We start from the raw sequence: 15436 nt of genomic DNA on the forward strand, positions 1-15436 counted from the left end.
TAAGCAAAAAGCAAAACGTGCAAGTGTTTACATATAGGCTATATATTAAAATAATAAACTAACTGTACGATATACAATAATTTAAATGTGTAATGCAGTTAATCACTTGGACCAGCAAAGGACACACTTTTACACTGTGCGTATTTCTTTTTTTCCATTAAAGTGAACCTAAATGTATGAAAAAGCCAACGTAAAGCCACAAAATCTCCTCTCATAAATCAAATATACTGCGAGATTAATATGACATATCCCTATCTCCATGTCTATATCTCTAACACAAACAGGTTGGTGTGAGATATTGTATGATGGGAGGTCAAATCTGGGTGTTCACTGGAGTCTGAGGACGATCCATTGAACAGTAACGTGGTGGTACATCCTAGTGGTGGCTGAAAGCAATGGGCTGAACCTCAGCTTGGGGGTTAACTCTCACACACAGCGCAGTCCCTACACACACCGAGCCGTGCCCGACACCGAGACACCGGAGCGGTCTGCCACAAGATAACTTCCAAAGTTGGCTTCCATATGAGCCGGCAGAAGGGAAGACACTGAGTGATGCTTTAATTTGGAAGAAAGCAGCCGCGTTTCAGTGTTTCGCTTCAAGATATCCCGAAAAAAAGGTACTTTTTTTTTGGAAGAGCGCACCGAGGCGAAGGCGCAACCGGGAGCTAAAGGAGGAGGAAGAGGTGGACTTCATCGCGAGGAGAAGCGACTTCTTCTGGGACGAATGAGTGTTTGATGTTGGAGGCTGCTTATCCGCTTTCTCGCGTCAAAGTTTGAACACGATTCAAAAAGAGGAACAAGAAAACCCTGCGAACAATTTGCTGCTTTTGTGAATAACTTTTACACATCAACCGGTTCATGATTACCGGAAACGTGTCCATGAAGGGACAACTTTAAAGAGTCCAATTCAGGAGGAGTAAAAGTTACCTATCACGGAGCAGAACTCTCGAGACTGTATGAGAAGATGGGATCATAAAGGTCAAAGTGATGAAGATGATACTCGGAGAAGAAACGCTGTGAATCCTCAGTGAAAGGAGGCAGGGGTTTTGACGTTCCCTTGTTGAAGACCCCCCCGTGAGCCCGGGCATAACAAGAGATTTGGTGTGTAGTGTTGTGGGGGGGAGAGAGGTTGGATAGTAAAGAGAAAAAGAGACGGATAAAGTCTGAGAGTGAAGCGGCTAATTGCTCAGTCCGTCCCTCATTACCATATCCAATGCGCGTCCGCTGGACTCCAGCCAATCCTCCCCACCTTCACATGGTGCCATTAATCGCGAGGCATTATTCACTATCGTAATTATTATACCGACATGCGCAATCCGACGCACAGCAACATCAGCGACGGCAGCAGCAGCAGCAGCAACGGCTAATTTACTGAACATTTTTCCTTTTTTGCGTCCCCCTCCTTTCCTCTCTCTCAGCTATATCAGACTATTTGCGAACTTTTTTTTTTAAGTGTGTGTGCGTGTTGATTCATTCGCTCTCCGCTGATGTATCTGCAAAACGCAGAGGCATCACGGAGCGCAAAAGCAGCAGCAGCAGCGACATCCACGCCAGCAGCAGCATGTCCCGACGCAAGCAAGCCAAGCCGCAGCACCTCAAGTCGGACGAGGATCCCGCAATAGCCGGGGTGATTTCCGAGCACGGTGAGTGGAATTAACCAGCTGAGTTCTCCTCTTTCCAAAACAAGACAACTTCCCCTGTCACTGCTACACTTTACACGAGCTGTGTTTTCTTTATTTCACTCTGTTTCAGCAGCTTTTAAACTTCTTTAAGTTCGACTTTAAATGGAAACTGGATCCGGATTTATAATAAGATTTATTTCTTAAATATGGAATTTTGACATCAGCGTTATTAAGTCAGAAATGGTTCTCTTAGTAGACAAGCAAGTGTAGGATTGTTGTTTTAAAAAGTCGAGTTAGTTTTATCCCCTAAACATCAGTCTAACCTGCATCTGGTCACATTATCGGCGACTTTTAGGATTAAAGTGTTTAATTCATAAATGTATTCATTTTAAACGATTTTGTAATATGTGCATGAGGCCTTTTTGAAAGCCTTTCTTCAAAATATAACTATTTTAATATTAATATTTATGTAAAAAATTGGAGGCTCCTTTGTAAATTCGTCTTTGAAATCTTACAGTTGACTTGTGCATGCGCTTAAACACATGCACACACAATTTAAGAACTTGGAAATATTTGACATTCTTTTAGATCTTTTAAATTCTTAATTCGGCGAAAGAAAGACATGCAACGATTTATATTTTAATTAAATGAATACAAATAAAACCCGTTAAAAAAGATATACATTTGATTTTGAATCAGTCTTTTGTCCCCCTGCGCCTGTCTGGCTCTCCTAGGAGCGACGTGCGGATTCTGTTGCAGGTCGAAGCCTGCGTTTTGTTATGGAAATGTTTTTGTTTACCCCCCTCACATAAATTTAGCACACTTGATTTGTTCCCTTTTGCTCACAATGTCGACAACATCGGTTGACAGGGCTCGTCCTCGCCATGTGAGAGAGAGAAAAAAAGGCTCATTCATCTTTTATTCTGTACTCAGTCTTTTGCGCAATAAAACGATCATTATAGTGCTAAAGTCACATCTTCAGAAAGCCGTTGGAATTATAGGAACAACCGTAGAAATAGTACTTTATTTTCAAAAATCCTGTTGAACATGATGTTTTTCTAAATGTTAGGATTCTTTCAAATTCAAGTATTTGTAATTGCTGTATTTTATAAAACAACATTGTATAAAAGGAGGAAGGAATCTAATTTTGTATCTATGAGGAGTACCTAATTTAATAATTTCATAGATGAACCAACAGTCACAACATTATAGTGTTTTAATATTAACATAATCACTTTTTCACTCTAAAATGTGTATTTATTTTAAAGTTGATACTTCCAAAAAGAAAGAAAATCACTGCTAGTATTTATACCTCTCCATTTGGCTCATGTTGGCCAACCCAGTCACACACACTCACACACTTTGCAGGGCTTCTTTACAATAGAAATGCGTGATGTAATCTCTGGGGAGCAGCTCTCTTTGCATGGGGAAATGTTGGTGTGAGGGCTTTGGGGAATCACACTGATGACTCTTGGCTCTTTTTGTCCGATTTTCTCCAGGGCGATTTCACATTTGAACAGTGTGTCTGTTTTAATGTTGAGGTAACCCGTTGGTAGATTTAGCTGAAAGATACGAAGTATCCATCAGGTTGTTCTCCTGTAGGATCATGGAAGGAAAAACCCTTTTTTAGTCATAACATTTGGATGATTTTAATTTCAGTTCAACAATATTCCTGCAATTTATGATAAAGAAAGCAGTATCCAGAACATTCAGAACTCCACACATTCTTTGATCATTTGTACACCTTTCTGCATGCATGTGTACCATTAAAATAAAGCAAACACACTGCCTTGTAACCTATACGCCATTGTACTTAACACTTGAAGTGCCCGAGGAATGTTCGTGCATGTCCTCATCGGAGCACTATACTGGCTCGCTTGTTTCCATGACATACGTACGTTACAGTGAAACAATCCCAAGCCTTTGGTAGAGCACAGCGAGCCCATACACTTAGATAAACCCAATAACACTCATTGAAAGCTTCCTTACGGACGAATGTCACGACTGCGGTGTATCACTGCAGCATGATCAGACTCTCTGGTGCCCGTGCTGCAGCTCCTGACCATCAATCGTCTTGACAAATCATTGCATATAACGTCGAAGGAACTCGAAGGTTCCAATTGTTATTCAGACTTGAAATCTATATTATGTCGAGCTGGTTTTAGGGAGCAAGTCAAGCATTCGGATGGCGTTCAAATTGAGCAGAAGGACACTCTGTCCGGGGCACATTTCGTGAAACATCGAGCTAGAAAAATAGTCCCCGGATTAGGGAACTAGGATGTAAACCTGTCCTTCTGTGTTCTTTATTTTTTGATCGGACCTCTGTGAGTGGATGTCTTTCACTCTGCTGCAGCTCAGTCAGGATCCCTTTAATGTGCCAATAAAGATGAAAAACTAAAATCAAGTGCCAACAAGCTCTTGTCTGGCATATCATCTCCCCCTCAGGCCTTCCCGACACTTGCCCCCTGAGGGCATTGGGGGTTGTGTGTGTGTTCAGATAGGGACAGAAGGGGGGGGGGGGGGCTGCTTAGGAGTGCTTTTACAAAGCTTGCTGACTTAACCTTTGTCTAGCCCCGGTCGGACAGGCCCTGCCGTTTGATGTCAAGCTCCTCGTACAATTAGAACATGTGTGCCGTTGACCTTGGCAGCGCAGCATACTCGTGTCCTAGAAAGTGTGAACAGCGACGGGCTTTTCATCCGGCCACCGCCTCCTCCTCTGCATCCAGTGCCTTTCAAGGTGTGCATGTGGAATGTGTGGGAAGTGGTGGCGTACATATTGCACTGTGATACACTTGTGTTCAGAGGAATGTTGAAAAGATACATTTCTTCAGACGTACATGATCAATTTCAACCAAGAAAAGAACAGTTTCACAATGTTATTTGTTGGAAAAAATGACATTTTCTTCATCTTAGGAGACACTTTATGATAGTCATGTTGATAATTTTAGAAAGGAGCATACATTTAGGCTTTAGTTTTGATGCTTTTTCACAGATATATCTCATTATCGTCTTTATTGAATTCTCAAACACACTCCCGATGTTTACGTTTCCCTTTCTCGCAAACATAATCTTCAAATCAGGAATATCCGTGGTTATGAGGTTCAAAAAATATGGAATACAGTGAGGAAATCCCTGCTGACAGTGACAACACGGTTCCCCTGCAGTGGGGCTTTTGTTTGGCTTTTGTTTTAATCCCCTCTCACCATTGGGTGCAGGGCCCTGGACCACCCACACAGTTGTGCCAAAGAAGGCACTCAGATATGGCCGTGTCCAAATTACTCCCCTGCGCCGAAAAACACACACAAACAAGAAATATCCTGATTGAGAGGAAGGACTTGACAGGACTGTTTTGACATTAAGCAGATTTAAGAGACTGAAGAGGCACATTTCGTCATTAGTGGTTTTTCTTAAGATTATTTTTGTTTAGGTGATTTTAGCTTTTCAAAAAGTGAAGCCATGGACCAACAGTTTGACAGTTGAGGTGTTTTGTTTGTTTTACTTGAAAATATAACCATTTGAAATTAGCTGAAACAAACCCATGTAAAAAAAAGACCATTAAATATGACCTGCTGCAAGATGAGCTTCCATTAAAGCCTCCTCATCTCCAACTCTTTTGTAAAACCACATCCAGAGAGAGCCATCTTGCCGGGTGACACACTCCTCTGGACAGAGTGCCGTCATTGAATACTGTATTGCAAATGCTTGCACAAACAAATCGTTAATGTTTTGGCTGCTGCACATCTGCAGGCAATGACAAAAGGCCTCTCTGTTAGTGCAGATATGACTGTACCACTCTGCAGAGCGGCTGACCAGGCCGGTGACACACACACACACATTAAACACACACACAGGCAGAGCAGTGTTGAGGACGCTCGAGCCTCTGCATGATGCATAGGATCATTTGATGAGATGCCTCATGCGTTCAGATGTGTTTACTTTTCAGGAAGTGTGCAGACAAACCTATTTTTGAACAATCCGCTGTTATAAAAATTCACAAAAATATTATAAGATAATATTAGAATAATAAATGCAATGCTTCAACAATGTGAAAACAGATTCAGTATTTAAAATGGGAATTTACACGTCACAAAAGTCAATATACATCAGTCAAAACTTTAAAAATATGATTTAAAATAATACATTTCCCCGAGAATAGAGTTGTGGATGTGTGATCAAAGAATTCCAAAATTGTTGAAGCCAGAGGCCTGTTTCTTTTGGCCCTCCCCTCCCAACATGGGCAGGACCCACAGTGATGCATCTCTCTTTAAGGGTCCTGAGCTATCCCCAGATGCTCGAGAATAATGCTTTTTGAAGAGGCAGAAGGAGGGGGCGGTTCTAGTGAGGCTAGAGATTACTGTAGGTTAATAAAAAAAAGGCACAGTTTGACAAATAGGAATAGGAAATGGAAGATACAAAACACTTGAAATCCCTTTAGACACCATTGACTTTACCGTAACATGTTACCAGTGTCATTGTGTGTGTGTGTGTGTGTGTGTGTGTGTGTGTGTGTGTGTGTGTGTGTGTGTGTGTGTGTGTGTGTGTGTGTGTGCTCATTAAGTGGATCTTGAAATTGTTAAGAATGAAGGAATTTGATATTGATCAACGCTCGGCTCCGTGGCTTTCACAGGAGCGGTGGAAAGGATGAATAGCTCATCTGATATAATATGTCAGATTAGCGGTTACAGTTAGCATGACAACGATTATTGAGCAAGATAGCGGACACACGGATCCAATGTCCTCAATCCCACTATTATCCTTCAGCTTAATATTTGCATCTGAGTAAATGAAGACTCTTGGAAGAATGGAAAACGGATTGGATTTTTTTTTTCATCCTTTCCTTTCTCATGCTATAGGAAAATCAATACAACCCCCTACACTCACACACTAGTGCACACACACTCTCACTGTCTTGCAAATACATAAAAAACACAAAATGTCGCTTTTACACAGCTGCGATGGCGTCCCACTGTTTCAGGAGAGAATGGTAATTATGAATGCAAATTGTATCATTTTAAGCTTATTGGCATGTACAGTGGGAAATAGGGAAATTGCTGTAGCCTGTCGTGTAATATTGAGTAATTGTAGCAATATTCAAAATGTCAGAAGCCACATCCAAAATCCACATCCGAGAATTTTATTGAGGTATTTTTTTAATGGCAGTGTTGAGCTATTGGGGCTATAGTATTCTTTAAAATATAGTTTTTACACACAACTGAAAATGCCCCGTAAAAAGGATATTTTCAAAAATGTATTTCTTTTTCAAATAAAAACAATGAAATGTACAATTCATATTAGAAACAATATCACTTCACAGAGGAAACTTGCTAAGATAGGCCTGCCCAAGCAGACATATACACACACTACAGTTATTTATTATCTGCAGTGGCCGCAAAAAGCATGTGTTTGTCATGTCATTTGTGCGTCAACATATGTGTGAACGAACGTATCGGTGTGTGTTTGTGTGTGTGAGGTCAGAGGCATACAAAGGCCCCCCCTTGTAATTGTATGAATGAATAAAAGAGATTGACAGTAATACCATTCTAATAACTAATCAGCTCAACACAATGCCTACTCATTTGCGCTGACCTTTCAACCCCCAATTATGGAAATGAGTTCTGCTGTCCGCTGCCGGCCTAAGGAGATTTTAAGCCTTTTATCACGTGTCCCTGACGTTTCTTCTCACTTGGTGTAAATAATATGATAATCATTTTGGGAAAACATTTTTTTTTAATGCAATTGTTATAATGATTTTGCACTGGATAATCAAGGGGGGAGGTAACATTGATAATTAAAGAACCGTCACGGATTTAGATTTATTTTATATTGCTAAATCAATTTTTTTCGGATTTCTAATTTAACCTTACATGATTAAGTCAAATAATATCGTGTTTTGTCAGCCCCAGCCCCATTGAGGATGGGAACGCGGAGCCTGTCCAAAGCCTTTCTGTTGATAATTAATTGAGTTACAGTCACCACACCTTGATAGCTCCTGCCCCCTTTGGCCAGAAATTACAGGAGGAGTGATGAATTTCTTTACTAATGAGTCACTGTAATTGGCATGAATGCTTCATGTCTGCCTCACCAGGGCTCACTCCGTTTTAACCTTTGTAATGAGCGTGCTCGAGCACTGGATGAATCTCACTGTTACTCACTTGCAACACATAGGAAGACCTGTAGTGTTGAGTGAATATGTGAAATCTTCCATGGCAGTATTTGTCTTAGCTGTTCTTAGATGTTATGTCACCATCTACGACTACGTGTCATTGTATCTTTTATATTGACAGATCAGGCTTGTTGGCTCATTGGTTGAGCTTCACTTTTATGATTAGTGGTAGAACATTTGCGTAAATTAAATACATTACTAACTTTTTTCAGGAACGTTTGCTTGTTTGTGTGTGTGTGTGTGTGTGTGTGTGTGTGTGTGTGTGTGTGTGTGTGTGTGTGTGTGTGTGTGTGTGTGTGTGTGTGTGTGTGTGTGTGTGTGTGTGTGTGTGTGTGTGTGTGTCATACACAGATATGCAGTTGCACCGTTTACAAATAATTACAAACCAATTGTTTGGCACTTTTTGTAGCTCTGATTCTATTTTGGCAAAATTATTAAGTCATCAATCAACTTTGTTTTATAAAATGTCTTTATAGGGAAAGTCTTTTTGTGTAATAAATCACACTTTTGGCAATAATGCCCATTAAATTGTCCTCTTTTATAGTTTTAAGTATATAACATAATTCATTTTGTAGCTAAATAATGGTATCGCCAGAATTATCTTGGGTATTTGACTAAATACCGGACAGGAGACTCTGAAATAGAGTATGTGCAGGTCGCTGTGGCAGTGATTGAGCTCACTTCCCACTCATTATGAAAGGGAAATGTATATAGGGCCAAGAAAGACATATACACACACATAGAGTATAACCATGTTTAAACAAAAATAATAAACAAAAATGGGAGGGCATTTTTGCACGGTTTTGATCAGGTGTGAATTTGGTCTTTGCTCAGAGCGTGTGGCGTCGGTTTGTTTGACTCTTGATGGTTGCGTATGGAAGAGGAAGTGGCTTCCTACAACTGTGATTAAACATGTGTAACTAATCAAGAGACTGCGCTGCCATGGCACTAGCATGTAATTTGTTGAGTCTCATTTTAGAGAGCATAGGAGAAGGAGGGAAAGAAAGACAGATACATTTCTTAACTGAAAGGCAATGTTGTATATTTCAAAACATTTCCAAAAGCATTTGAAAGTGGGCATGGTATGTATCATTTGTATGTGTATACATTGGTAACATACATTGTAAATGGTCAAATTAAAGGCGAATGGTACAGGACATTTTTAAGTGCTACATTTTCATCCGATTTCTGCTTTTGCAACAAATCACTCTTCCTGACACCATAAGAAAAGAGTATTCCAGTATAGTCCCTTGCTTAGATTCAAGGCTAAAGTATTACCTTTGCAATGCTAAATGAAAAGGCCCAGGCATTTGAAATTCAGGTGGAAATGACTGGGCTTGATAGCAGAGGGGAATCCTAATAGGGCCATCAAAGTCCTGATTTGTACCCAACAGATGAGGCAGCCGTGAATTGTATGAAATATTGGAAATCAATAGGTTCTATGGAATTTCATTAAGCGGCAGTATCCACAATTGATAGGCCCTCATAATTTGATGGATTGCACAAAGAAAATTATTAGCTGCTCTATGGAGAGGGTGTGAAGGCACAAACCTGGGTCTTGAGAATTGGTGAACTAGGGCAATTTGTTAGGAGTAAAAAAATAAAAAGAATATTGATTTTGTTTATGTTAAAAGAGAGGAAAAAAATGAAAGGTTAAATCTGTGCAGCACTGCACTGCAAAATATGTGTGGATTCTTTATCGATTATTTATTCATTAATTCTTCTTTTTTTGCCCTCTCCTCCCTCTTTTCCATTCCCCCTCCATTCTCCGGACCCCCTCCACTCCCTTTAGCCCTAGGTGAGGTGCTGGAAGACGCAGACAGTGGGAATGAGAGCCGCAGCGGCAGTGAGGAGACACACATTTGTGAGAAGTGCTGCGCTGAGTTCTTCAAGTGGTCAGACTTCTGTGAACATTTAAAATGTTGCACCAAAAGCCCCCTGGTGCTCATAGTTAATGACAATGAGAACACACCTATCCCCTCCCAAGAATATACTACAGAGCTCTCCCCTGTACCCAGCTGCTCTAGCGAACAGGCTGACAGCGAGGACCCGAGGGAGGGCAACCACAGTCTCGTTGGTGAGGGGGAGGACATCCCAGAGACAGCAACCCTAAGTGGGGTCAATCTCCAAGAAAACGAGGATGAGCAGATGGAGCTAGAGCTTTCACCAGAAAAAAATATGGATCTCGACGAGACAGATGTGACATCCCCTGAACTAGACGGCTCCCTACCTCAGCTCAATGATGTGGTCCCCTCCGCTGTTACAAGCTACGCCATGCCAAGCACCAATGTTACCTTGGAGACCCTGCATGGCACCCGGGTTGCAGTCGCCCAGTTTTCACAGAGCGTAAGGGCAGCAGTGGGCAGTGGGGTTTCCACCATGGCTATTCCCATGATCCTAGACCAGCTGATGGCCCTCCAGCAGCAGCAGATACACCAGCTGCAGCTGATAGAACAGATACGCAGTCAGGTGGCACTGATGAACAGGCAGTCTGCCTCACAGCCTGCTCTAAACAACCATCACAGCAATGCTGCTGGAAACCAAGGGCCTGTTTCCTCCTGTGCCCCTCCTATCGCAAGTCAGCTTCAACTACACAACTTCATCACTCCCCCTGTCCATCAGATGCCTGTGAGGTTGCCAGCCACACTCAGCGCTCAAGGCCCTTCACCCTTGACCTCGGGGATGGAAGGGCCCCTCTCTCAAACACCCAGTAGCTGTCAGCCATCTAACTCTTCAATACCCAACACATGCTCAAATAACTTGGTGTTTCCCTCGTCCAGTGGCAACGGATTGTCATCTCTACTCCCCCCCTGTTCATCATCAGTCACAAACAACATTAGCAGTAGTATAACAGGAGGTGGTGGCATCACCCCTCCTTCGCTCAGCCACAGCAGCCTCATGAGCTCTGCCTCCAATCTACCGCTGATACCTCACAGCTCATCCAGCAGCGTGATCTTCCCCAACCCGCTGGCCAGCATAGCAGCCACAGCCAATGCGCTTGACCCCCTCTCTGCTATGATGAAGCACCGCAAGGGGAAGCCCCCAAATGTGTCTGTGTTTGACACTAAGCCCAGCTCTGAGGACCCCTTCTTCAAGCATAAGTGTCGGTTCTGTGCCAAGGTGTTTGGCAGTGACAGCGCCCTACAGATCCACCTGCGTTCGCACACTGGAGAAAGGCCCTTCAAATGCAACATATGTGGAAACCGTTTCTCCACTAAGGGAAATCTGAAAGTCCACTTCCAGAGGCACAAAGATAAATACCCACATGTTCAGATGAACCCCTACCCTGTGCCAGAGTACTTGGACAACGTACCCACAAGCTCAGGCATCCCGTATGGAATGTCTTTTCCCCCGGAAAAACCTGTAACCACATGGCTCGACAGTAAACAGATCCTCTCCACAAATCCCACCTCCGTTGGGCTCCAGCTGCCTCCTACGCTGCCGGGTATGATGGGAGGTTATGGTGAGTCTCTAAGCCTCACACCGCTTAACAGGTCCCCTCAAGGGTATTCGCCACCATTAAGCGACTGTGCATCTTTGTCCCCTAATATTGCTATTGACTCTGGCATGACCACTATGTCCCCCTCCCCAAAGCCCAGCCTAGGTGGCGATGCACCTCCTCTCTTGAAACCTGAAGGTGTTCTCCTTCCCCCAAGCTGCTCTACTAGGCCAGGAGAGAACACCACCACCACCACAACTACACTAACTCAAGTGGTCCTTTCCTCCACCGTCACCTCAACCTCATCGTCCAGTAGTGGCCAGTTCACTGAACCCATCACTAGCCCAAGCTCAATTTCTAGCCCTGTCTCCCATCCTATCCTTCCCATGCTCTCAGACCAGTTTAAGGCCAAGTTTCCCTTTGGAGGCCTCCTAGACTCTATGCAAACCTCAGAGACATCAAAGTTGCAGCAGCTTGTCGAGAACATTGACAAGAAGATGACTGATCCAAACCAGTGTGTCATCTGCCATCGCATTCTGAGCTGCCAGAGTGCCCTCAAGATGCACTACCGTATCCACACTGGCGAGAGGCCTTTCAAATGCAAGATATGTGGGCGGGCATTCACCACAAAGGGAAACCTGAAGACACACTTTGGTGTCCATAGATCCAAACCACCACTCCGGGTCCAACACTCCTGCCCTATCTGTCAGAAGAAGTTCACCAATGCCGTCGTGCTGCAGCAACACATTCGTATGCACATGGGAGGGCAGATACCAAACACCCCTGTCCCAGAAAGCCTGCAGGAGATGGACACTGACCTCTCCTTTGATGAGAGGAGCATGGATGCGATGAGTAGTTATGATGACGACCTTCTGGATGAAATGGAGCAAGCTATGGAAGATGAACCCGACTTCAAAGAGGGAGAAGTAGACCCATGTAAACCCTATTCACCTGGGTGCTCCCCACCAACTTCCATAATTTCAAGCATTGCTGCAATGGAGAACCAGATGAAGATGATCGACTCCACTGCCAACATGACCCGTTCGTTTGGTCAGAAGCCTACGCAGAACGGCCTCAGCTTTGGAGGAGAAACTGATTGCTTTGCCACTGATTCCCTCTCTGCTGTGGGGGATGCTGAAGGTCAAAGCTTGGGGAGCCCTGCTTTGTCTGAGTCCTCCGGCTCGATGCAGCATTTTTCCCCAGCTCACAGCAATTCCGAGAGCCTGCGATCCAAATCCCCAGCTGCATTCAACAATAACATCAACAGCAACAGCGCCACGATAGTAGAAGAGGGCCAGGAGAACAATTTGTCTGGCTTTGCAACAGTGAAGTCGGAAAAATCAGAGACCCCATCTCCGCTCTCTGCAACTGAAGGCACCGGGGCCCTTGACCTGACTGCCACTCAACCTGGCAGGCACTTTATCAAGGAGGAGAGCCACTTCAGCATGCTGTTTCTAAATAGAGACCGAGGTGTGTATGTGCAAAATAAACTTAAACATGATGCATCATTTAAGTTGAACAAAATGTAGTCTCAATATATAAATAGACAAAAAAGTGTTATTAGCCCTAAATAATGCAGTGGGGTTTTACAAAGAGGTGGAATTTCTAAGTTTTCAAGTCTATTATACATCTTGTAGCCATATCTCACAGTTTAAAAAATGTGACTGTGTAATTGTTATGCTACAGCATTCTAACATGTATTTCAATTATCTGTTTTAAGGTCTGAGCACTCCTAATTTGGCCAGCACTGCATCGAACATGATCAAAATGGAAATGAACGGACACGGGAGGTCGATGTCTCTGAGCGACAACTCTCACCATCCGGCGGGCATCCATGTTCCTGCTGCAGCGCCGCAGAGCACCATGAGCCCCAGCATCAACCCGATGTTGGCTCCCCCACCTCCACGACGCACTCCTAAGCAGCACAACTGCCACGCCTGTGGGAAGAATTTCTCCTCAGCCAGTGCTCTGCAAATCCACGAGCGCACACACACCGGGGAAAAACCTTTCGCCTGCTCTATTTGTGGAAGGGCTTTCACCACAAAGGGCAATCTGAAGGTATGATCCAGTTTAATACAGCATCACTTAGGATTTTACCTGAATCTTTGTGGTTGAAAGAATTCATACCATGTAACAAGTAATACTCTGGGATAGACGCTGACTAAAGACCTTTGTACTGTATGTCCCCACCTGTATGTTGCCTTGAACTGTTAAGGTCTCCCAATAACACCCATGATGTTCTTTTTATTCTCTTGCTAATTTTAGGTACACATGGGAACACACATGTGGAACAACGCTCCAGCCCGAAGGGGTCGGCGACTGTCCGTAGAGAATCCCATGGCCCTCTTGGGTGGGGACGCCATGAAGTTCAGCGAGATGTTCCAGAAGGATCTCGCGGCTCGGGCCATGAACGTCGACCCGGGCTTCTGGAACCAGTACGCCGCCGCAATCACCAACGGGCTTGCCATGAAGAACAATGAGATCTCTGTGATCCAGAATGGAGGCATCAACCAGCTGCCCGTCAGCCTCGGCGGCCCAAGAATCACTTCATTGGGACCCATGCCGGGAGGAATGGACCGTGTTCACACCGGAAACAGCCCTTCCATGACGGGTATGGAGAAGGCTGGTATGGATGTCGGGTCCGTCCGTCCGTTCGCCAGATTTATGGAGGAGAACAAAGAGATTGGGATCAATTAAAAATACTTTTCTGTATTATTCCAAGGTAGGCGTTTGGCAAAGACTAAGAGTCTTACAAGAAGGAAATAAACTGCTGATCCAGTCTGAACTCATGCGTACTATATTATGTACAGATTAAATATCTTTTGTTTGGTTTTGGAAATATAGTATTTAGTATTGATTAGAGGTCTTTGCCTTTCATCCATTCCCTCTTCACTTGATATTTCGCCTATACGAAGAATATTTTGTCTCTTGTTTGAGAATATGTCGTCTTGCAAGATTTGCATGGTACTTATTGGTTTTTATCAGTATGTTTGACTGCTTTTATGAATTATTTTGAAAACCAAGATCCTGCCTCATTTATAATGGGCAAGAATCTTGTCTGGACTGGACTGAAACAGAAGAGTTTAAAGACAGTATGGCCTTTGTCTGGCAACCTTGTTTATGATTGCTCTTTTAAATATAAAAGGGCCGTGGATAGACTGAAGAAAAGACTGAAATATAGTGTTTCTGTGCTCGCCTGATATTCTTTTTCTCATGAACTAGAAAACTTGAAAAAAATAATGTTTGAACTATTTTAATCTTTACATTTAGTCTCCCAGCATTGTCTTATAATATTGTCCTGTGTCTTTAGTATTTATGATATTGACAAAAAAGCGGGTATACAAAAATATATTTAATGGCCCAAGCGTTTTATTGATCCATTTCTTTTCTAAACTGCAGGCTTCACTGATGAATATCTCTTTCAATAAAGACGGTATGTCGTTTTGAGTTGAACAACAGAGAAAATCGTAGGTTTTATTTGGATATCTGTTGAGACTATGTGTATCTCGTTACATGGTAAAGAGACTAGAGATATCCGAAGCTGCTATGACCACAACCCTGCTTTTAACCTTTGTAAAAAGAAAAAAAGTGATCCTTTTGAAGAAATATCTATGTATAGAAATACAGACAAATCTAAAAACAGGTATGCATATTTTGTATCACATAAAAATAGACATCATGAGTTGAGAGTATTTGTCATGTTTGTGAATGCACTTTTTAAAAACAAGACGTTTTGTCTGTGAGTTACCGTTAACCTTTTGACTGAGCTATCTATCACGTGCTGTTTTCATTGTTTTCATTGTTTCCAGCGTACCACTCCTACAATTTGCAGAGTCGGTTCTCTGTTATTGCATCTGTGCTACTCGTCAGAGTGCAAACTCATCACTCAATCAAGACCTTCTTAAATAAAAAAAAAGAGAACATGTGTGCGTTTCAATGGTTTTATTTTTCTGCGATATGTCTTCCTTTTCTCTGTCAACTTTTTATTTCCATAAATGAACTCTGAAATAGCCGATACATATCATTAAATCAATGACAGGGAGACTTTATTATCATTATAATAGTTATTTAAAATTCTATAAATCACTTTTGTTTAATTGACGCATATAGCACACTATTTTGAGCTCAAAATAGAAAGGCAAGAACTATTTTTCTGTGGGGTGGGACTAATTGACAACCAATTTCTGATTCTTAATAAATAGTATTAATAAA

The 15436-nt window shown here is 42.7% G+C and overlaps 1 protein-coding gene across 1 annotated transcript; it reads left to right on the plus strand.

Moving 5' to 3' along the window:
* The first annotated feature begins 464 nt into the window (after positions 1-464).
* sall3a (spalt-like transcription factor 3a) lies at positions 465-15148 on the plus strand. The gene is made up of 4 exons (XM_034128114.1): positions 465-1643; positions 9578-12694; positions 12945-13282; positions 13490-15148. Exons 1-4 carry the CDS (start codon positions 1562-1564, stop codon positions 13919-13921), a joined length of 3969 nt encoding a protein of 1322 aa, XP_033984005.1. The 5' UTR covers positions 465-1561; the 3' UTR covers positions 13922-15148.
* Positions 15149-15436: the final 288 nt, after the last annotated feature.

This window comes from Trematomus bernacchii, unplaced genomic scaffold (assembly GCF_902827165.1).
Source record: "Trematomus bernacchii unplaced genomic scaffold, fTreBer1.1, whole genome shotgun sequence".
Classification (NCBI taxonomy): Eukaryota; Metazoa; Chordata; class Actinopteri; order Perciformes; family Nototheniidae; genus Trematomus; species Trematomus bernacchii.

Excerpts from the sequence above, each read along its gene's own strand:
- sall3a (XM_034128114.1), top strand. The coding sequence starts at position 1,562 with ATGTCCCGACGCAAGCAAGCCAAGCCGCAGCACCTCAAGTCGGACGAG. Across the intron at positions 1,644-9,577 it reads CGGGGTGATTTCCGAGCACG|CCCTAGGTGAGGTGCTGGAA; the intron begins GTGAGTGGAATT and ends CACTCCCTTTAG. Across the intron at positions 13,283-13,489 it reads CCACAAAGGGCAATCTGAAG|GTACACATGGGAACACACAT; the intron begins GTATGATCCAGT and ends TGCTAATTTTAG.